The 22,633-nt window shown below is 50.0% G+C and overlaps 1 protein-coding gene across 1 annotated transcript in view; it reads right to left on the bottom strand.

Moving 5' to 3' along the window:
• LTBP2 (latent transforming growth factor beta binding protein 2) overlaps positions 1-22,633 on the bottom strand; it is a 167,692-nt gene that overhangs the window by 53,267 nt on the left and 91,792 nt on the right. Inside the window, exons 9-13 of the mRNA XM_064374527.1 lie at positions 6,816-7,006; positions 4,219-4,389; positions 3,521-3,727; positions 2,408-2,694; positions 1,227-1,329 (exon numbers count right to left, since the gene is read on the bottom strand). Coding sequence (XP_064230597.1) covers positions 1,227-1,329; positions 2,408-2,694; positions 3,521-3,727; positions 4,219-4,389; positions 6,816-7,006 — 959 coding nt within the window. The remainder of the gene's footprint in view (positions 1-1,226; positions 1,330-2,407; positions 2,695-3,520; positions 3,728-4,218; positions 4,390-6,815; positions 7,007-22,633) is intronic.

Below are 22,633 nucleotides of genomic sequence, written 5' to 3' on the forward strand. Positions count from 1 at the left end.
CTTCCTAATAACAATAATGATAATGATAGTTAGAGCCAGTTTATTGACCTAATACTAAGCACGTGCATCATTTCATTTAATCTCTACAGCAGCCTACAAGGCTGGCACTATTACTATCTTCGTTTTACAGATCAGGACACTGACACGGAGAGAGGGTATCAGGAAGAGCTGGGACTGGTTACCTATATGTGTTAGACATTTGAGCCTGGGAGCTGAATGCTACCCTTTGCTATTTTGCCAAAAATTCTATCACACTGTGAAACTGTCTACACTTATTTTTAGTTTGGAAAATACAATCACTGCTTCACAGCTGAGTCTGATGCGAGAAACAGCCCTGCCCCTCCCACCTTTGGGCTCCTGTCCAGGCCCCTGACAGAGCTGATGGACCTTCCACAGAAAACTGAAGTAGAAAAAAAACAACAACAACAAGACAAAGCTGATGGACCAAGATGACTTCTGACAGGCAAAAGAAATACACACCAGGCTCAAGCCCAGGCCCAGGAAGAGGCCTGAGGGAAGACAGACCAAGTGGGTAGAAGCCACACTCAGGCACAGGCATCTGGTCACCCTCCTCCCAACTGTATGACTAAGACTTGGGAGAGCATCATGAGCAGGCATTCACTCACTCTTGAAATCTCAGGCCTTGGCACATACAAGGTACCCAGTGAGTATTTTTTGAATGAATGAATGAATGAATGAATGAACACGTTAGGTTTTTCCCATCATCCAAAGGAGGGCAAGGAACTAGGGTTCCCATATCCCAAGGATGAGGACATCTAGGCTAGACTTTCAACCCTAATTCAAAGAGAGGGAGACTAGAACAGGAGCTAAGGAGGTAAAGAGGAGGTCTGGGGCCCCACCAGGGAGAGAATAAGGAAAACACTGGGTCACCGAATCAAGAACTCTGGGGCCCTGGCATCTGGGCAGGGGTATGTAGAGGAGCACTGAATGAAATTCCTCAGATCTGAGCAAGAATTTCTTCAAGAGGGAGCAGGCCCTTGCAGGCAATCAGATGGAGCAGGCAGGCCAGGCTGTACCAGCAGAGGGCTGCCAGGAGCCTCAGTGCCAGCCAGAAACACCTTCAATGCGGGTCTGGGAAGTCTGTAGTTTACCAGCCTGTTCTACCAGCCTGGACTCTGATACCCTGGAGGGGAAACCCTGGCAGCAGAGGCCAGGCCCTGGGAGGGCTTCCCCGACAACTCTTGACCTTGGCCCCCAGCACTCACCTGGTCTGGGTGGGCATGGGGCACACAAAGTCACTCCCCAGAAGGCTCCCACACTGCCACAGCAGTCCTCTTGGGTAGTCAGCTCCAGCAGAGGGTTGGCACACTGGAAGAGAGGCCATGGCCACCTGTGAACACCTGACCACCCCCTGTTCCCTCCCAGGCTGCACACAGATGTCCCGGGAAAGCCTAGGACACAGAACCCACTCCTCGCATTCTGCCTGAGGATGTCCCCAGCCAAAGAAGGGGAGAAGGGAGTCAGCCCATATCCCAGAAGGAGGCAGAGAAGACTGCTATGCACTCTCACAGACCTGAACCTTGTGTGTGGATGGGATATCCCTAGACACAAGATGTATAGGGCTGCAAACCACCACCCTCCATGGCCCCAGCCACAGACAAAGGTCCTAAAGGAAGAGCTTCCTCTGTTGACCTCCAGGGAACCCCAGGGTCACCCACAGTGTGGGCCTTCCTTGTGAGCAGAGCCCCAGGCTCAGGGACACCCCAAGCTGAGAGGCCAGGGATGATCTGAGAATTCAGGGTGTTTGCCCCTTGGCTGTCCCACCTCCTCCAGTTCCCTAACCTCAGAAAGGGTTTCTGGAAACTAAGGGGTTTCCTGGCAACCCCAAGAAAAACCATACCGGGTCTGGTCTAACCCCTATTCTTGGGTGGCTGGCCTCAGAGAAGCTTCCCCGATTTCCCATTATGAGCTGAGGTTGGCTCTGGGGGGAATGGGGTATCTCTCATCTTTGTACCACCAGGGCTTTGGGGTTAACCTCCATTTGCTAATTTCACACCTCTGTGACCCCAACTGTGGTCTCAACTGGTTACAAAGCTCCTGGCCAGATCCTAACGGCCCACTGGTCCCTGTGCCAGGGGTCATAGAATCAAAACTCTAGGCTGCCTTCACCTGAGGATGCTGGTGACAACTCCTCCAGAGGGGAACTTCCTTGGGTCCTCTTCTATGTGCCTGGTATTGACAGGCACCAAGTGGAGCCCAGGAAGGAGGCCCAGCTTCTCCATACACGGGCAATTTCATGCCTTGGGTTTTCCCATCTGGGAAATGGGAGACTCTGCAGACACTCACATTCCATAAGAACAAAGAGGACAGAGAGGAGGGAAAGGGCAGACTGGGGACAGTTGCGTCCTGGAAGCATCCAGGGCTGAGGCCAGAGCTGTGTCCTCACCTGTCCGTTCACAGTGTTCAGGTAACACCGGCCCAGCAGTCCTCGAGGCCTGGGTGCTGCTGGGGGTCGTGGCCGAGGGGGCTCTCCAGACCGCGCGGGGATGCTGTTGCTGTCCCAGAGGCTGTGGCCAGGGCTGGCAGGCAGCCGGGGCGGGGGTCTGGTCTCCACGCTGTTCTCCTCTAGGGCCTCCTCTGCTCCGCCCCGCACCCGGGCCACCTGGTGGATCTGCACTGAAGCCTCGGGCGGGTGGTGAATGTGCACCTTCACCAGGGAGGGGTTCACAGAGGCTGGGCACAGGGGCTGGGGTCAGAGCCAGGGAAGCAGGGCCCCACTCTCGTTTTCCAACCCTCTGAAGGGTCTCCACCAGCCCTGGGCCAGGCAGGCCACTGGCTATGTGTCACCCCAAAACTCTCCATTTCTTTGCTCCCAAGTTACAGCCCCAGAATGATCCCTTGTGGGAACGGGATGAAGTGCAAACTCCGTCACTGAAGGAGCCTCATCATCACGTTCCCAGCTACCTTTCTGATTCCACCTCCCCCATGACCCTGGCCAACCCTGGAGTTTCAGCCCCCTGGCTCCTGCATGGGCCACCTCCATGGCTTTGCTCGTGCCAGTCCCTCCTTAACCAGATGCTACCCATTGTTTAAGGCCTAACTGCGGTCCATCCCCTCCATGCAGCTGTCCCAGGCACTCTGGGCTTAGGAGCCTCTCCGTCCCCTGATCTCCTAAAGCATTCTGTAGTTTTTTTGGCACCTAATAATGGAAGGCAGGGGAAATGAAATGTTTTATGCTGATATTCTATTTCCCATCCATTCTCCCTCTATTACCCAAGCCCATGGGTTCCTTGAGGACAGCTCCCTGCCCTTACACTGTTTTGCCTTCCCCAAGGTACCCAGCATAGGGAGAGGGCAAAAACAAGTGGATGAATTTCAATGGGAGAGGGCCGAGTTTAGGGAATGAAACTCAGCGCTGAGGGCCAGGAGAAAGACGGGGGTTTGATAGTAAAGGAAGGACTGCAGGCAGTTTCCCTGTCCTTGCACAGCAACTGTGACAGCCTCTACCCAACTGGCACTCCTCCCAGGGTCCCGCTGGCCCGGCGGTGCTGGCACTCACCCAGCTGGTTGGAGAGCGGCAGTGTGAAGGTGGACTGCTTCAAGGGGGCTTCCAGCAGGGCTCTGGGGCGGGAGCCCCTCCCTGGAGGCTCCCTGTCTGGCTGCGGGACAGGCAGGTGGCAGAACTTCCCGGTGGAGTTGGTGGGGCACCAGCACTCGTCCCTGCCGATGCAGCGGCCTCCGTTCAGGCAGGGGATCTGGCAGAAATCTGCAACGTCAAGGTAACCAGCGGTGGAAGAACAACAGCACCCACTCTGTGGCTCGTGACCACCACAGAGAAACAGGCAGCAGAACACTGATCCTAGATGGCTTCTGTAGCCCAGAGGCCCCTGAAATGCAGGGACTTTCCACTGCATTTATGTAGAGTGAAGAAGGGTAGATAATAACCAGCTCCTGCCTTCCCAAAAAGCTCGTTTAGGCCTTTCCCTGCACCCCACAATAACCTGGGAGATGGGGCAGTGGTATTATCATGAACTCCGTCTCTTCTCTGTTGAGGAAACTTGGACTCAGAGAGGTTATGTGACTCCGAGAGTCACACAGCTAGGCTGCCAAGTGAGGACTCAGCTCCCCATGTGATTTCGGACAACTTGAGGAGCCACAGTTTGGGAGCAGCAGGCTCCAGTCCAAGACAGGCCTGGCTCCCTGGCCATCTACCCTCCAGGGCCAGCTGGGAACCATCTGAGTGGGAAAGGCACTCACAGATGCGGAAGCCAGACTTGGGGTCGTGCCCATGGCCGCCCTGGCTGTACAGGGTGGTGGTGTCGCCCCTCTCGCAGCTGTTGGCACAGTATCCGTGGGCACAGGTCTGCTTGCAGATGGTAGGAGTGAAGACGATCTTGATCTTTTTTATTTTCTCCGTGAGGTTCAGCCCTGCAGAGAGAGGGCTTGGGTCCAGGGGGCAGGGCTGAGAGGCACAGCTATGACTTCCAGAGGCTGGTTAGAAAGGCCCATGGAACTCGGGCTGCATTCATCCCAAGAGAGTTTGCAGTGTCCCATCATAGGGGCAGGGTGATACCTTTGAGACTGAGAAGCTTGCAGATGTGCCAGCCACCAAGCTCACACTTCACGCACATCAACCCTCTTGAATAGTAGTATGTTAGATTGAACCATTAGAAATTGCCATTTTTGTAGGTTCCTATGGCTGAGTGTTGGCATTTTTCATATGTCCAACCTACTATGTCCATTTTACAGCTAAGAAAACTGAGGCCCAGAGAAGTTTAGGTGCCCAAGTGACACAGCTAGCAAGTGATGCAGTTGGACTTTGAACCCAAAGTTAGGGAATGGAATGCGGCTCAGGCTTGCCAGAGAGGAGAGTTCTCTAAGAGAAGAGAAGAAGATAAAGCCTGAAAGAAGGATTAGAGTCAGGTTTGGAGGGGACCTGATTACCAGGACAAGGATCAGGCACTTTATTTGGTGGGTGACTTTTCAGTAAGACATCATCCTGGCTGTGACATGCAGGGGCGTCTGGAGGCAGGGTGAACACTTGGGAGGTCATGGCAGCAGTGCAAACTGAGGTCACTTCATTTACTAAGGGTGGTGGCAATGGAATTGGGGTATTAATTCAGTATGGGGAGCCCGGGGACGGAAGCCAGAGGCAGAGGGGTGAGGGAGAAGTGGGAGGGGGGGAAGTTGAAAAATATGTGTTGACCATGGGTTCGAGAAACTGGACTATAAAGGGAGGAGATGGAGAGGGAGCCAGAAGGAGGCGGAGAAACGAGTGTGTGTGTGTATGTGTGTGAATGAGAGAGCTGGAAGCAATTGTACATGCTGAAGGGAAAGGGAGGGACAGGGTGAAGATGCAGAAGTGGGGGGACAAGTGATGCCAGCATTCCAGAGGAAATGAGAAAGGGTGCCAGGGTGTGCCTTAGACAAGAGAGACACCTCCCCCTCAAGATAGCATGAAAGGAATCATCAACCATGGAAAGGAATGAAGCACGGATACACCCTGCAACAAGCATAAACCTCGGAAACGTTATGTTAAGCCAGGCACGGGGACTCACGCCTGCAATCCCAGTACTTTGGGAGGCTGAGGCAGGAGGATCAGTTGAGGCCAGGAGTTTGAGACCAGCCTGGGCAACATGGCAAGACCCCATCTCTACAAAAAATTTAAAAATTAGCCAGGCATAGTGGTGCATGCCTGTAGTCCCAGCTACTCCAGAGCCTGAGGTAGAAGGATCACTTGAGCTCGGGAGTTTGAGGTTACAGTGAGCTGTGATCATGCCACCATACTCCAGCCTGGGCAACAGAGCAAGACTCTGTAGAAATGAGAAGAACAGAGAAGAAGATGGGAGGGGAGGGGAGGGAAAATGTAATGCTAAGTAAAAGAAGACAGACACAAAAGATGGCACACTGTATGACTCCATTCAAGTGAAATGTTGAGGACATGCAAATCTATAGAGACCGGATGTCGACGAGTGGTTGCCAGGGATAGGAGGGGGAGATAAGGAGTGACTCCTGCTTTAATGGGTACATGGTCTCTATGTGGAGTGATAAAAACATTGTGGAATCAAATAGTGGCAATGGTTGCATAAAATTATGAATATACTAAGAGCCACTAAAGTGTAGCCTTTAAAATGGTTAATTTTATGTGAATTCCACTTCAATTTTTAAAATGGAAAAAAAGGAAAGAGGTGAGCTCAGGCACAGACGTAGACAAGGAAGTGGTGGGGGTGAGTGTGGCAGATGGACAGGAAGTTGGGGAGCTCTCTGGGAGGTGGGGGCATGTCTGTGGGCTGATGGATGGGGCCTCAGGAAAGGAGGGGAGGGGAGGGGAGGCCTGGAGTAGCTGCTTTGAGAAATAGAGGGAGAGAATGTCCAGGCACACAGGGAGGGGTTGTCAGGCAACAACAGAGAATGAGTCATGGCGCGAATCCACAGAGATTCTGTTTTCTGCTGTGGGAAGCAGAGGCGCAGCTGTAGGTGCTGAGGAAACCGCTGGTTGGGTTGATCCAGGAGGGTTGGGGTTTGCAGGAAGGATGAGGTAGAAGGACCGGCACCCAGGAGTTGTTCATGGTGGGATATGAGGGAAGCAAAGGCAGGAGGAGATGGCAGATTGGGCAGAAATAGAGCAGTCCAGGTCTAAGGGTTGCAACAGGGGCAAAGTCCAGGTCTGCTGATTCGGGACCCCTGGAGCCCGGGACAAAGCAGGTGCTCAACAAGTGTTTGTTGATTGGTTGAAAGAATGAGGGGCAAGGTGACAACTCAGCCCCTCTATGAGAGGGGAGAGGAAAGCTGAGGTGGGAGAAGAGAGATCTAGAAGTCCTGCTCTTCTAGGACCCATGGCAGGGCATCCTTACCCCAGGAGGATGAGGGGTGCTCTGGAGGGACCGCCTGCTGGGTGCCATCCCTCTGCTCCAGGCCTGGTCCCGAAGGCAGGGCGTTGGAAAAGAGCTGGCCATTGGCTGTGGCAGTCGGGTGAAGTCGGACACTGCGGGACAACCCCACGTGGTGATGGGAAGGGCGGCTCTGGCTGAGGTTACTCAGGGTCCTGTGGAGACAACCCCAGCCCAGGAGTTTGCATCCCGGGAACAGTGTGTGCCACCCCTCATCCAGCTACCCACCCTGCCTTGGCACAAGAAGAATGCTCTCTGGCTGCCTTCTCACCCATGTGTGGCTGACTCCCAGCCATGAAGGTGCCCCGAGGCAGAAGGACTGATCTAAGGCCCGCCGCCCAGTTTTGTAGAAATACCAACCTCTATGTGGAACTGCCAGGCTTTTGCTGGGTTATTCCAGGCAAGTCACTTAGCCTCTCTGGGCCTCAGGACCCTTGACTGCAAAATGGGGGCGTTAGACGGTCCTCACGCAGCTCTGACATTCCAGGAGTCTTTGAGAACCCACTATGGACCAGCCCCTGCCCTAAAACCAAATCCTGGCCCCACCCCCTACCACTTCTTAATATATCCCTTAATATGAATGACCTGTAGAATAGCATCTGACAAACACACCTTCACAGATTCAGGGCAGAGCCTAGAATCTCCCTCTCATTTATTTTTATTGTAAGAAAAATATAACAACAATATTCAAAGAGAAAACATGAATTTGTCATCTCCTATCCCAACACAGCAAATACTTTTGCATATTTTTTTAAACCTGTGCTCATGTATAGGATTTTCCACTATTGTCATCACCTAGAGATACAATTTTAAATTCCAGTTTTTCACTTAACATTAGATCACTTGTTGCACAATTCAACTTTTCATATCTGTTATGTTCATCGCTACATGATAGACCATCTGAAGATGAATCACAACTTACTCAGATATTCACCTGTTACATATTTAGATTTTTTTAAAAAGTTTTTTGTTTATTTTTGTTTTTGAGATGGACTTTCGCTCTTGTTGCCCAGGCTGGAGTGCAATGGCACGATCTCAGCTCACTGCAGCCTCCACCTCCTGGGTTCAAGCATTTCTCCTGCCTCAGCCTCCCGAGTAGCTGGGATTATAGGAGCCTACCACCACTCCTGGCTTATTCGTTTGTATTTTTAGTAGAGACAGGGTTTTTCCATGTTGGCCAGGCTGGTCTCAAACTCCTGGCCTCAGGTGATCCATTCACCTTGGCCTCCCAAAGTGCTGGGCTTACAGGTGTAAGCCATTGCACCTGGCCTGTGTCTAAGTTTTAAATGTGTACATCCTTACCTTTATGACTTTGTCTTCTGTCAATATTCCTTTAGTACAGGGGGATTTGTTGTACTATTCTATTTTTTATGTTTGAAAAAATGTTATAGGAAACATTTTGAAAGGATTAAAACTTTAGAATGAGGCTGGGTGAGGTAGCCCATGCCTGTAATCCCAATACTTTGGGAGGCCGTGGCAGGCAGATCACTTTAGTCCAGGAGTTTGAGATCAGCCTGGTCAACATGGTGAAACTTCATCACTACTAAAAATACCAAAATTAGCTGGGTGTGGTGATGCATGTCTGTATTCCCGGCTACTTATGAGGCTGAGGCTGAGAATCGTTTGAACCTAGGAAGTGGAAGATGCAGTGAGCCGAGATCACACCACTGCACTCCAGCCTGGGCAACAGAGTGAGACTCCATCTCAAAAAAGCAAAACAAAACAAAAACTTCAAAATGAATTCCTGGGGCTAGAATGACCATATCAAAGGTTACAAACATTTATGTCTGTAGGCACACACTGGTGTATTGCTTTCTGAAAGGCTTGCATCCAAATGTATAAACGAAGCACTTAGACCACAACCTTGCCAGCATAGTATATTATTAATTTTTAATACTTTGCTCGCTTTGAAGAAGCATAAAGTGGTACTTCAATGTTCCTTTCACCTCCCCCGTCTCCTTTAAAAATTATTTTTGAGGTTGAAGTATTTCAGGTATTTATTTACCACTTGTGAAAATCCTCCGCTCACGTCCTTTGACATTTTAACTGTTTGAATTGTCTCATACATTTGAGCACATTCTCTTTATGTTTATTATTGGGCAGGCTGTTCTGAAAGGCAGCCTCTGTTGTAAATACTCTGTCATTGTCACAATGTCTATGAACCACTGTGTATATGACAGCGTCTGGACTGTGGTGAGTATAAGTGCATTGCAGACATCAAAGCTGAGAGAGGCTCAGTCCTGCCAAAGGATACACAAGAGCTAAATCAGGACACCAGGATGCCAACTCAGGGCGGCCTGATCCATAGCCTGTGTTCTGTGCCACCCGATAACCAGCCCAGACCCCAGTGGGAGCTCAGCCTGGAGGCCTCTGCTCAGGCCTCAGGGGGCATCCCTTCCCCCAGTAGGTCCTATGCCTAGCCTCCCCACTGGATTCCTGGCCAAGTGGGATAAGGTTCTGGGATTCTCTTCCTCTTCCATCTCTACCCCTGTTCTGTCAGCCCTCAGGGCCAGGCCATGAGCAAACTCCTTATGCTTTCCTGGCAGAAGGCAAACTAGGACTGGCCTGGCGTGGTGGTTCACACCTATTATCCCAGCACTTTGGAAGGCCAAGGTGGGCGGATCAGCTGAGGACAGGAGTTTGAGACCAGCCTGACCAACAGAGTGAAACCCCATCAAAAAATACAAAGATTAGCTGGGCTTGGTGGCACATGCCTGTAATCCCAGCTACAGGGGAGGCTGAGGCACTAGAATTGCTTGAACTTGGGAAGTGGAGGTTGCAGTGAGCCAAGATCATGCCATTGCACTCCAGCCTGGATGAAAGAGCGAGACTCAGTCTAAAAAAATAATAATAAAATAAAAAAAGAAAGCACACTCTCTCCAAGGGCTTCCAAGAAAGCACCTGGGAGAGCGAGGTGGCTGAGCTGCGGGCTCACTGGGAGCCTTGTCCTGGGTACCAGGCTGGTGCCATGCTCAGGTTAGTGCCAGGGCCACAGAGCATCCCAGAGAGGTGAAAGGAGCAGCTCATGTTCTACCCAGACCACTACCACTTTTCTGAACTTGACCCTGACAAAGAGCTCTCCAGTCTGATCAGGATGGAAACTCAAAGGGTCCTTTCTTGGTGATTTGTTGTCATTGTTATGTTATTGCTGCTGTCGGTTTTTTCTCTAATTGTTGCTCAGTGCTCATGGCACCAAGATCTCAGGGTTCAAATCTCTTAAAGGCCAGTTGGGTAGTTTTGCAGAGAAGAAAACCAAATAAACAAACCATGCGTTCCCTAGTGATAGACAGGATCTGGCTGTACAGAGGAGAGAGGCTGGGATCTGGGCCAGACAGATGTCGGTTCTGCCTCTTACTAGCAGCATGACCTTAAGCAAGTCACTTAGCTCCCCCAAGCCTCAGAATCCTCATCACTGAAACAAGAAGAGCAATGCCCACCTCTTATGGCTGTTGTGAGGACGAAGAGAACAGTAAGATCGTGCAATTATTTTACAAATACAAGTACATGGTCAAAGTAGAAAAATATGCCAGGATTTTTAAATTGCAGGAATAAGGAGGAAAAAGGAGTTAGCTACGGTTTGGACAAAATACATCTCCCGAAGCAAATAAGAAAACGTGACTGTGCCACTTAAAATTCTTGTTTATTTAAGGGAAATAAAAAGACTCCAGAAAAAAAGTGTTATTGCTGTCCAAGTGTCCTTATACAGGGCCAAGTGCCTAATCTGATGCTAAACACATTTTTAACAATTGGAGTCTTCTGAGCCCAATTCATTGTCATCTACTGCTGTAATGGGGATTTGGGGTTAAATGACAGAAATCAAAAAGCCCTGTGTTCTGAGAGGCTTGTATTGGCGTAAAGGAGGAAGTTTCCAGTTCTTTGACAGGTCCTGCCCTTTATTCCTAAAGCATCCATATAAGGAGGTTCATATCTCCCTTTATAAATCCCAGCCTAGTCCTCAGAGGTGAGCAGGAGAGAGGCTCTCCCTGTGTGGAGGGCTGCAGGCTCTTGGCTCAGCTCTGGCTCCCTAATGGTCTCCAGCTGGTTGCCACTGCCATCACCACGTAGAAGGGCACAGGCAGCTAGGATGGGGTGGAGACTGTGAGCTGTGGATTTGTAAACCCCACTGTCCAGCCTGGTGTTATCTGTGCACTCATTTCCTTCAAGCAAATCGCAAGCCCTTAGCCAAATCCTGTTTGCATGTCCCTTCCTAGCCTCAGTTAGGTTGTGGGACATCAAGAGAAGGGTCTGGTGCCATGTTTGCCCCAGGCTGGTCCAATGAAGCAATATCCCCCGATTAAGGGCAGTAGAGGTAGGTGGGAACAGAAGAAGGCAAGAGTCTTAATGAGAAGGTGACCACAGTCCCCAGGAGAGGCTCCATCACCATCAGTCTTGAAAGAACCGCTGCAGTTTCATCAAAGGGCAGAGTTTACCAAACTCACCCAGCACAAGAATGGAACTTGCTATTTTTCTGGGATTGTTTCAGGGAAGTCCTGGCCAAGCCTCCACAATGGACCAAAACAGCCATCTCTAGACGTCAAGATTTCACGAATCAGTAGAATTATGGAACAAATTTGAGGGAACAACATAAAGCTGCTAACCTTTTATTCAGGTTGCTAAGACTTTAAGACATACAGACACACACACACACACACACACACACACACAACTGCCAATCATTACCACCATAATTTCATGAAAGAAAAGACATTTCAGAGCCAAAAGGAAATGTTTGAATAAGCCTAACTTTATGGAAATCTCACCAAAGGACTTCATTTTCTTCATTTCTTTATGGATCATGAGATCCCCATCACAGGCCAGCACAGAGCCAAGAGGCAGCCACCAGGTCCACCACGGTCTGCTCTCACTGTGGACTCTGGGCTCTTTCAACCAAGATGAGGAAAAATTCCCAACCCAGAGGCTGGGGTCTTCAGACCCACGTGAAAACTGCCTGGGCAGTTTGTGCCCATAATGATGCTACTTAGTTAAATGTTCAAGGTGTGCCCACACCCTGCCCGACACCTAAGGTTTCCAAACAGCAATGGGCAGACAAGTGGGCGAGGAGCTCTGTGCCCTCCACCCCATTCGCCCTCAGCCTAGCCTGGCAGCTCTCCTCTATTAACTTCATAAATTGGGCTTCCAAAAACAGCTGGCCCTTCGGACCCATGGGTTCTGCATCCGCGTATTCAACCAACTGTGGATGAGGAATATTTGGGGGGAAAATAAAAAATAGCAATCAACAATGAAAACTATTCAAATGAAAATGATACAGTATGATGACTATTTACTTAGCATTTGACATATTATAAGTAACCTAGAGATGATTGAAAGTATATAGGAGCATGAATATAGGTTATCTGCAAACATTATGCCATTTTATACCAGGGACTTGAACATCCATGAATTTTGCTATTCACAGGGGTCCTGGAACAAATCCCCTGTGGATATCGAGGGATGACTGTACTATTTTGTTTGAAAAGGGTCTTGCTGCTAAAAGAAAGTTAAAGAGTGTTGCTAAAGATGCAGAGAATACACTTGTAATTCCAGCACTTTGGGAGGCTGAGGCAGGCAGATCACTCGAGGTCAGGAGTTTGAGACCAGCCTGGCCAATATGGTGAAACCCCATCTCTACTAAAAATACAAAAGGTATCTGGGTATGATGGCAGGCACCTGTAATCCCAGCTACTTAGGAGGCTGAAGCAGGAGAATTGCTTGAACCTGGGAGGTGGAGATTGCAGTGAACCAAGATCACACCACTGCATTCCACCCAGCCTGGATGACAAAAGTGAGACTCAATCTCAAAAAGAAAAGAAAAATAACATAATAAATGCATGGAGGTGGGAAGCACAGGCCATGTTTAAAGACGAATAAGCAGCACCATTCGGATAAAGCACAGATTAGAGGGGAGGGCAGGGAAGGAAATCATTCCCATTCAGTGCCTATCAGGTGGCAGGCATCATGCTAAGTGTTTTAGCTAATATATCATTTACTTGTCCAAACAATTCCATTATCAAAAACCCCCGCTTGGCCAAAACCACCTTAAACAAAGTAAAAAGACAAATGACGTGGTAGGAAAAATATGTGCAACTCATATCATAGACAAAAGATGAATCTCCATAATATCAGAGTTCCTGGAAGCAGAAATGACAGACACCAACAGCCTTAAAAGAAAAATCAGCAAAGAATATGAATAGGTCACAGAAAAAAAGATACAACCATTTCTTGAACACAGAAAAATATGCATAATCTTTCTCCTTGTAAGGGATGCGCAAATGAAAACTCTGAGATAGTATTTTTTTAATCCATCAGATCAGGAAAAAAAATCTAAAAGCTTAATAACATACTCATTTGTGAGATGATGCAGAAACAGATACTCTCAGATGCTGCTGGCAGGAATGTAAATTGATACAAACCTTCTGGAAAGCAATTTGGCAATGTCTATCCACATCCCAAGGCATCCACGCTTTGACCCTGAAGCTCCACCTCCAAGACTATCCTGCAGATAAACCCTCTGTGGTAGGTGTTGCTGCCCCACCCAGGACCCCTTTCTGGCTCGTGTATCTGCAAGTGTAGTGGCTAAAGGCTTACACCTGTGATTTCTTCCGAGCCCTGCTCTTGGCTGATGGCAACCATCTGAGAAGCTCCTCCCACCACGGTGACCACACAGCCTAAGACTGCCTGAAAGAGAAGTTCAAAAGCCTGGGCCCCCATGCCTCAAAGAGGAACAACTTTGTAAGCTCTGTCCTCAATCAGGCCAAAGCTTGATTTACCTGGGACCACATCTTTACTTGGCTCTCACCTTTCCCACATTCCTTCCTTCTCTCCTTTAGCATTCCCCACCCAAAATCACACACATCCAAATCCCACCCAAAATCACACACACCCAAATCCCCACCAAAATCACACGCACCCGAATCCCACCCAAAATCACACACACCCGAATCCCACCCAAAATCACACACACCCGAATCCCATCCAAAATCACACACACCTGCATTCCACCCAAAATCACACACAACTGCATTCCACCCAAAATCACACACACTTGCATTCCACCCAAAATCACACACAACTGCATTCCACCCAAAATCACACACACCTGCATTCCACCCAAAATCACACGCACCCGAATCCCACCCAAAATCACACGCACCCGAATCCCACCCAAAATCACATGCACCCGAATCCCACCCAAAATCACACGCACCTGAATCCCACCCAAAATCACACATGCCCCAACTCCACCCAAAATGACACACACCCAAATCCCACCTCTGGGGGACCTGACCTAAGACACTGGCAAGTGTCCAAAATGATATATGAACAAGACTATAACAGAACTATCTTGTCATAGCAAAATGTTTTGTACAGAATCAAAACAACTTAAGTGTCTTTCAAAAGGGGATTGGTTAAACAAACAAGGATCTGCCCACAGAATGGGGTAATAGGCCTTGGAAACACAGCAGTGGCTCCTTCGCATCAATAAGTTAAGCTTTCCAAGATATACTGAAAAGTGAAAACACAATAGCCCCATCCCGCCACTGACTGTTTTTGTACAGACTGTGACCTAACAATGGGTTTCACATGTTAAAATGGCTGAAAAAAAAATCAAAAGAAGAATAGTACCTCATGACATGAGAAAATGATATGAAATTCAGATGTAAGCATCTATAAAGTTTAACTGGAATACAGCTGCCCTCCTTGTCTGTGACTGGTTTTGCTCTCCAATGGCATCGCTGAGTAGTTGCAGAAACCGTATGTCATAGAAACTCTATTTACTGTCTGGCCATTTATGGAAGAAGTGTGCTGGCTCCTGGTGTAGGGCATGTGAACTTCTGTGTAACATACGGAGAATAAGGATATATGTTGTAATTATTTGCATATTCACAAACCTTGGGAGGATATCCTGGAATATTAATAACAGTGGTTACCTATGTATGTGGCAGGGTGGAGAACAGGGAGTGGGAAGTGGGTGGGTAGGGATACCCTGCTGCTGGCACTATAATGACCACTTTCTCTGTGCCACATTCTATGCCAATAATGCCCATCACGTGCATCCTCTCACATAGGCCTCTCCATAACCCAAAAGTTAGATACTCATTATCCCCATTTTATAGTCAAGAAAACAGAGGCTATGGGGGTTCTATGCCTTGCAGAAGGTGGCTGAACTCCTAAGTGCAGAGGCCAGGTTACCAAACCAGGTAACTTCATCCTAAGTTCACCCACCATTAATCATTTCTTTATCGTCATTTTACAAATGAGGACATTGAGGCTTCGAGGGATTAAAGAATAGGTCTGGGCCCTTATGGTGGAGGGCTTGAAATATTGGGGGAGGAGTCTGGGCCATACTGAGTGGGTGGGGGGAGTGCCCTGAGATTTTGAAGCAGGGCAATGACCTGGTCCAAAGAACAGCTACACATTTTCACCCATTCAAAGAGCAAGTACTGAGTGCCTGTCACAGACCATGCACTGACACCCAGGGATGGCAAAGACAACCTTGGGTGGAGTCTTCTGCCTCCTAAGTGTCAGTGGGGACTGGACAAAAGGACTAGCACTCTAGCAAAGGTGAGAGGGCACAGGGGAAGCCACATGTAAGCCTCAAGTCACTCAAGTTCTTCAAGCAGGTCTAGGACATGTTGGGATGGACATTCTTTTTTATTCCCGCCCTGAGATGGAGTTTCACTGTTGTTGCCCAGGCTGGAGTGCAATGGCGCAATCTTGGCTCACTACAACCTCCACCTCCCAGGTTCAAGCGATTCTCCTGCCTCAGCCTCCCGAGTAGCTGAGACTACAGACGCGCACCACCGCCCAGCTAATTTTCTGTATTTTTAGTAGAGATGGGGTTTCACCGTGTTTGCCAGGATAGTTTCGATCTCCTGACCTCATGATTTCCTCCCCTTGGCTTCCCAAAGTGCTGAGATTACAGATGTGACCATCACGCCTGGCCAAGGAATGGGCATTCCTAAATGATGATTGTGGTGAAAGACCACCTGGTAGAGAATGGACTAAAGACAGGAGGACTGGAGGCCAGCTGGAAGGCTTTGGCTGTGCTCTAGGCTATCAGTGGCCAGGGAAAGAACGAAGAAGAAGGCATGGATGCAAGGGCTATTTCAGATGTAGAGACAGATAATTCCCAGCTATGGCTTGGACAAATGGGTGGAGGGAGTTCCAAGAGCCAAGATCTCAACATGAGAAATCCAAGAAATCAATGATACTGGATATAATGAGTGCTTGGTACCTCGAGATGAATCTCAAGATGGAAACACCCAGGAGGCAGAAGTTGCGAGAGAGTTCTCAGGCTGTAGACACAGTCAGGGCTGGGAAGAGGTCGTAAGAGTAGGGGTGGTGTCTGTAGAGTTAAGAGGGAAGGATGATATCACTCGGGGAAAGCAGGGAGAACAAACCATGCTTCAGAGTGCCACTGCCTGACTGAGGCATTAATTCTGCCAAGGTTTCCCAATTTAAAAGGGGAAAATGTATTAATGAACAGAATGGTCTCAGTTCTAAGTCTTGCTCCCATAAATTCTTCTCCAACCTCTGGCACCTGCTACCACTTGTCTGCTAGCACACGATTAAACAAACGAACAAGCTGTAAATTAATATTAACAGAAAATGTGGCAACAGCCTATCATACTTCATCCCACAGTTTGCTCTTTTCATGGACACGTGTGTGTGCCTATAGCTGTTTTTTTTTTTTCTTTTTTTGCACACATAGACGATCGTCATAGTTTCTGCTAATAAAACTGTTCCCAGCTCTAATCATGGAATTAAGTATATTGATATTTCACAGTATTCCTTACGACTTCCAGGTGTTCTGACACCTAAACCGTTTAAGAAATGTAAGAGTAAAGAGAGAACAAAGAAGGGCAGAGGGACCTGGGGAAGACCAACGCTTAAGGGGCAGACAGAGCAAGAGGCTCTGAAGGCATCTGGAAGGGAGCAGCCAGAGGAGTGGGAAGGATCAAGGGGAAAGCTCCAAGACAGGAAGGCGTTCCCAGACCTCTCTCTGCTGCTGGCCAAAGCGCAGAGGCTGGTCCTTCCCGCGGCTGCAGGTGCAGCTCACTGCAGCTTAACATGCCCTGGTGTTTCCCTGGTGGCTCGGTCACTCCTGAGGATCTAGGTGCTGGCAAGGCAAGGAAAGCCCTTGCAGAGCTCTGCTCCTTTCTCCTCCTGGCTGGTCAGGCAGGCCCTTGGCTGCCAAGCCCTGGGGAACCTAAGACAGAGAGGTGAGTGGGGACAGCATGTCCAACGGACCCAGTGCCTGGATGGGAACCTGTGCCTTCCTGTTGCCTGGCACGCTGCTGGGGCATCGTCAACATTCCCTGGTGCCTATCCTAAAGGGTTGAGAGCCAGCCCTCTCCCCAGTGTCCCCAAGGTGTCTCAAGATCACCCCTGCTGCTGCGTCTGCTGGCCATCCACCCAACCTCTTTGCTCTCACCAGTCAGCTCCAGGCACCCCACCTGGCTGCCATGAGTCACATCCCCACTGCTCCGAGGCTCTGGGCCTCTAGCTCTTCCAACGGCCACACCTAGGTCTGAAAGGAATGGATTCCTCCAGCACACAGACCCCAGGGGATGCCCCTGCCAGAATTTGGGTGGGGAGGAGGTAGAGCCCTGGGGGATACTTTCCTGCCCAGATCGCACCCTGCCCTGATTCCCAGCCAGCTCAATGGAACACAGCATTCCTGTTTCAGGCAGGGAGATGAGGGAGGCGTGAGCTCCGTGTATCCTGGGGAATGTCAGGGAGAGGCACCCCGCCCTTGCCTGCAGCCCCCTCCTCCCTCAAGGGCAGCTCTGAAGTAGGTGCTGCCTCAGTTTCTAAAGGGTCCAGAGACTCCTAGGAGCCTCATCCTCACCTCCACCCTCCAGCACCCCCATGTGTTGGTCCAACTGTGAACACTTTTCCACTGAGCAGCCAGCCTTCAGGCTGCCAGGCTGCCAAGCCCTGGCCCCCTGAGATCCTGTGTAGCCCTTGTTCCCTCCTGGCAGGGTAAGGGATCTGGGCAAGAGAGCCAGAGTGGGCTGCCTGGGCACTGGGCTCACACCCAGGCCACCTCAGGGGCAGAGGTGCTGGGGTGTGGGGGATGCCCAAGGGGTTCTCAGGACTCCAGGAAATGCCCATTATTTTCTACCTAGCTTGCCCATGAGTCCAACTGCTGGGGCAATAGCTTTCTTCTTCCCACCAGAAAAAAGAGCCCCTCTAAGTGCTCCCCTGCCTCCTTCTGGGCCCAACTGGACCACTCAAAGGGTTGCAGCTCGGCCGGGGACACAGACCCCCAGGAGGGAAGGGACTGGGCCTTACCCTCTTCATATCTTCCATGGAATCATCACAGCACTGGGCGCACAGCTGCTGCCCTGCAAATATTTATCACACTCACTTCAGACTTCTCCATGGCTTCTCCCAGATCTCCTGGCTCTCTGGAGCCATCTCCACAGCCCTGGCTGGGCCCCATTCCTCAGCCAGCCAGGGCCAGCAGGCAGTCTGAGGCCTCTGGCTCCGAGTTCCCTCAGGCAGACTCGTCAGCACACGGTGAACCTGGATTTCATGAATTCGTCGTTCAACCACTGCCAAGGTGCAGCCAAGGTGCACAGTCCCATCAGGCACTATGCGAAGGGCATCTTGCCCACCAAGAGCTTATCATCCAGACTGGGAGGCAGGGTGCACGGAGAGGCCTGGCATACCCGGTGCCTTCATACAAATCAGAAGAGGCCCCTCTGGGCTGCCAGTTTACAGAAGTCACCATACTTCCTTCAGGCTGATGTAGCATGGTCCCCAGGCTGGGTAAGCAGAACCCAGGCTAGATTTTAGCCCCAGGGTTCATCCCCTGCCCGGCACCCTCATGCACCCTTGTGCAGGACGCAGCTGGTACACTCTATGCAGCAGCCCCAGGCCAACCCTGCACTTAAGCATTTCCTAACGATCCAAGCGTGGAGAAGGAGGGGAGGGGCAGGAACCAGGAGTCTCATGGCCAGGTAAGCTGTCCAGCCAGCATGTTCTGGCACAGCCCTGGGGCTAAATCACCAGGGAAGGCTTTCCAGAGGGCGCGAGACACGAGCCTGAGCCGGAGGAAGGGGTGGGGAGTGCAGAGAGAGCCACAAGCATAAAGGGACACATTCAGGAATGTGCTGGCATGGTGTTCAGGGCTAACCAGGCCTGTCTGGTTAAAGAGAATTAGGAGGAGTCAAGGATGAGAATAATAATAGCCAACAGTTACATAGTGCTAATCACGGGCCAGGTACTGTGCTAAGCACTTTACATATATTAATCCAGTGAACCACCATTAAAATTAGGAAGTAGGTATTATTACCATCCTCTTGTTCCAGATGAGATATAAAGAAGCTAGGTAACTTACTAAGGTCACACCGTCAATGACTAGGACTCAAACACAGGCATTCTCCAGATATTCTAGTTCCAGAGCCTATACCACAAACCTCTGCACCATATCGCTGCTTGAGAACTATACTTTGGGGCTGAGTATAGAAGGCCAAGAGTCTGGGCCTCATCCTATGAACCTCACGCATGAAAAGTGTTTTCACTGGAAAGTAACAAGGTTAAAAAATGGTCCTGACACTCAATACTAACAAAAAAAAATGGTCATGGAAAACTCCCCCTGCAGTCCCCCTGCTACCCCTATTACTCACACTGCCCAGGGATACTCCCCTCCCTGCCTCCTAGAGCACTTGCAAAAGCCTTCCCAAGGGCCAGGTGTGCTTTAGCTACTTGAGCATGTCAAATTGCTGAATGGGAGCTCTTAGAGGCAAGGCATGAGTACAAGTCATCTAGTACTCCTTGTGCCTGGAATGAAGATAGAGATGGGAAGTGGGGAAGGGGGGAAGGGGGGAAGGAGGGAAGGAGGGAAGGAAGGAAGGAAGGAAGTATAGGAGGGAAGGAGGGAAGGAGGGAAGAAAGGAAGGAGGGAAGGAAGGAAGAAAGGAGAGAGGGAGGGACGGAGGGAAGGAAGGAAGAAAGGAAGGAGGGAAGGAAGAAAGAAAGGAAGGAGGGAAGGAAGAAAGAAAGGAAGGAGGGAAGGAAGGAAGAAAGGAAGGAGGGAAGGAAGAAAGAAAGGAAGGAGGGAAGGAAGAAAGGAGAGAGGGAGGGAGGGAGGGACGGAGGGAAGGAAGGAAGAAAGGAAGGAGGGAAGGAAGGAAGAAAGGAAGGAGGGAGGGAGGGAGGGAAGGGAAGGAAAGAAGAAAGGAGGGAAGGAAGGCCGAGTCTGAACAAAATCCTTGTCAGTTACCCAACTCAGAGAACATTCCTCTTTTGCACATCCTTTCTTCCAACTGGCCTGAAAAATCCATCCAGGACATATGTAGAATGAATGGAAGAATGATTAATAATAGGGAGTATGCAATTCACACAGGAAAAGGTTATTTATTCCTGGCTTACCACTGGGAATGTGTTATGGGGGTTAATTGCAGGAGACCCCCTCTTAGCACAGGTTCCTTGAGTGGGCAGACGCTGGGAATGTTGAACTGAAGGACTAAAGTCATGTACAGATGTGCTGCTGGAGCCCAGATCAAGGCCTAGGTCTCCCTGGCTATGAGAACAGGGCATCTGCTCATGCCAAAGTGGGGTTACGCCTCCCAGGTCCAACGACAGAAGCCAGCTGTGCTGAGGGGCAGAGATGAGACTGAAATGAGATTTGTCCAGTGGCGTCTCCTCCTCTCAGTACCTGCTGGGGGCCACAGTCCTCCCCACACAATCCACCTTGATAAAATAATTGCTATACTTATGAAACACCGTCTAAGCACAAGGCAGCAAACACACATGACCTTATAAAGGCCCCCCAACAAGAACCTGAGACATAGGTGTCTCTACCCCCGTATGACCTATGAGAAATTTGTGGCATGGAGGAGGAAGGTAGCTGGCTCAAGCTCATGTGTCTCATGAATGGCAAAATCCACCAACCTAAAGCTCAGGACTGCCAGGCTCTGAAGCCCATCCCACCCCTCCCATCGCTGGGGTCAAACTCCCTCCACAAGCTGCCATGGAGATGCTGCATGAACTACAAAGAAGCGTATGAAGACCAGAAGTGGCTGGAGAGCTGCAGCCATGAAAAGGGAATGAAAATGCAAGGCAGGGCCAAGGGACCTGGCAAGGGCTACGGGAGACTGGAGGAGGGGCTGGAGGAAGGGGAGGAGAGACATCTAGGCTGAGGGGATTGAGTTAGGACCATTTCCCAAAGCCACAGTAAATCTGGTATACAGACATCTTGCCACCGCTAACTTGGCCATGAGATGCTTATCTCCTGAACCCTTGGGTTCCCAGCTCATGGCCTTGAGGACCCGTCAAACCTCCATGATGTACCCTGGCACATGCACATGCACAGGCTTAGCAGGTCTGGCTTATTGAACAGCAAACGCAGGCCTGACTTGAGATGTGTTTACCCCATTCCTGAGCCTGCCCCGACAAGCCCATTGTAGACTAAGGCATGTAGGGATGTGGGTCAAAGATACACTTTCAGGAGCTGGCCAAAGTCCCAGCCTGCCCTTTCTGTTCTCAAAGGAGCTGGAAATCTACCCCGGGGCCATAAACAAAAGGAAATTTCTATGGGAACTAGGGCCCCAACCTGGGAAGTTTTCATTCAGCAATCCAGCAGCCCAAACCTGTCAACCTATGATGTGCCATACCTCTGTTAAGGCATTTTATTTTTTTATTTATTTGATTAGCACAGCAACCCTATGATACAGGAACTAGTGTCCCCATTTTATGGAAGAGAAAACTGAAGCACAGGGAGCCTGTTAACCTGCCCGGGGTCATCCCTAGCAGGGAAGTGCTGGGGCAGGGTCTCCAGGCTGAAGTCGGTCTGCCTCTGTGGGTTGAGATTCCCTTCCCCACCCTGCTGCTCACCCTTGGCTGTGACTGGAAACCTCACCAGGTCTGGAAACACTTTCAAGTGCTCTGGGCAAACTCTCAAAGTTTCTGATGACTGCTGCTGCATTTCCAAAAGGCTCAGATAACCCCTGAAACAGGGGACAAGTAAGAGTGGATGACAGCTGGGGGCAGTGGCTCATGCCTGTAATCCCAGCACTTTGGGAGGCTGAGGTGGGCGGATCGCTTGAGGTCAGGAGTTTGATACCAGCTTAGCCAACATAGCGAAACCCTGTCTCTACTAAAAATACAAAAATTAGCTGGGCATGGTGGCACGTGCCTGTAATTCCAGTTACTCAGGAGGCTGAGGCAGGAGAATCATTGAACCTGAGAGGCAGAGGTTGCAGTGAGCCATGATCATGCCACTGCACTCCAGCCTGGACAACAGAGCAAAACTCCGTCCCCTGCCCCACCAAAAAAAGAGTGGGTTTCATTTACAGAGGACCAAAAAGGTGCCAGATGCACTTACATGGATTAGTCAATCCTTCTGACAATTCCATAAGGTAGTGATGATCGTCCCCAGCCTACAGATGAGAATACTGAGGCTCACAAGGTTAAATCACTCGTTCTAGGCTGCATAGCTAAGTGATGGAGCTGAGATTCAAACCCAGGTTCATCGAAGACATAAATTATTTCACAATTTTGCCCTCACTGCGCTACTGCGTTTTGTGGAGCCTCTGACCTTGCAACTGAGAACATCAAAAAAGAAAGAAATGTGGAATCAATTTTTCTCCACAAGGAAGAGATCCTGGAAGGGCGTGGCCTGGCTGGGGTCTTGAGAGGATACCACCAGACCCCTGCAGATGCAGATTTCCTCAAGTGGCCCCTGCTGCGGGCACTCGCGGGTGGACATGTCAGGTCGTGGGCAGGGCTGAGGCTCCAGGAGGAAAATGCAGCGTAGGCGACATCTGGAA

Source organism: Aotus nancymaae, unplaced genomic scaffold, assembly GCF_030222135.1.
Source record: "Aotus nancymaae isolate 86718 unplaced genomic scaffold, 86718_ANA_hifiasm-v0.15.2.pri h1tg000011l, whole genome shotgun sequence".
Classification (NCBI taxonomy): domain Eukaryota; kingdom Metazoa; phylum Chordata; class Mammalia; order Primates; family Aotidae; genus Aotus; species Aotus nancymaae.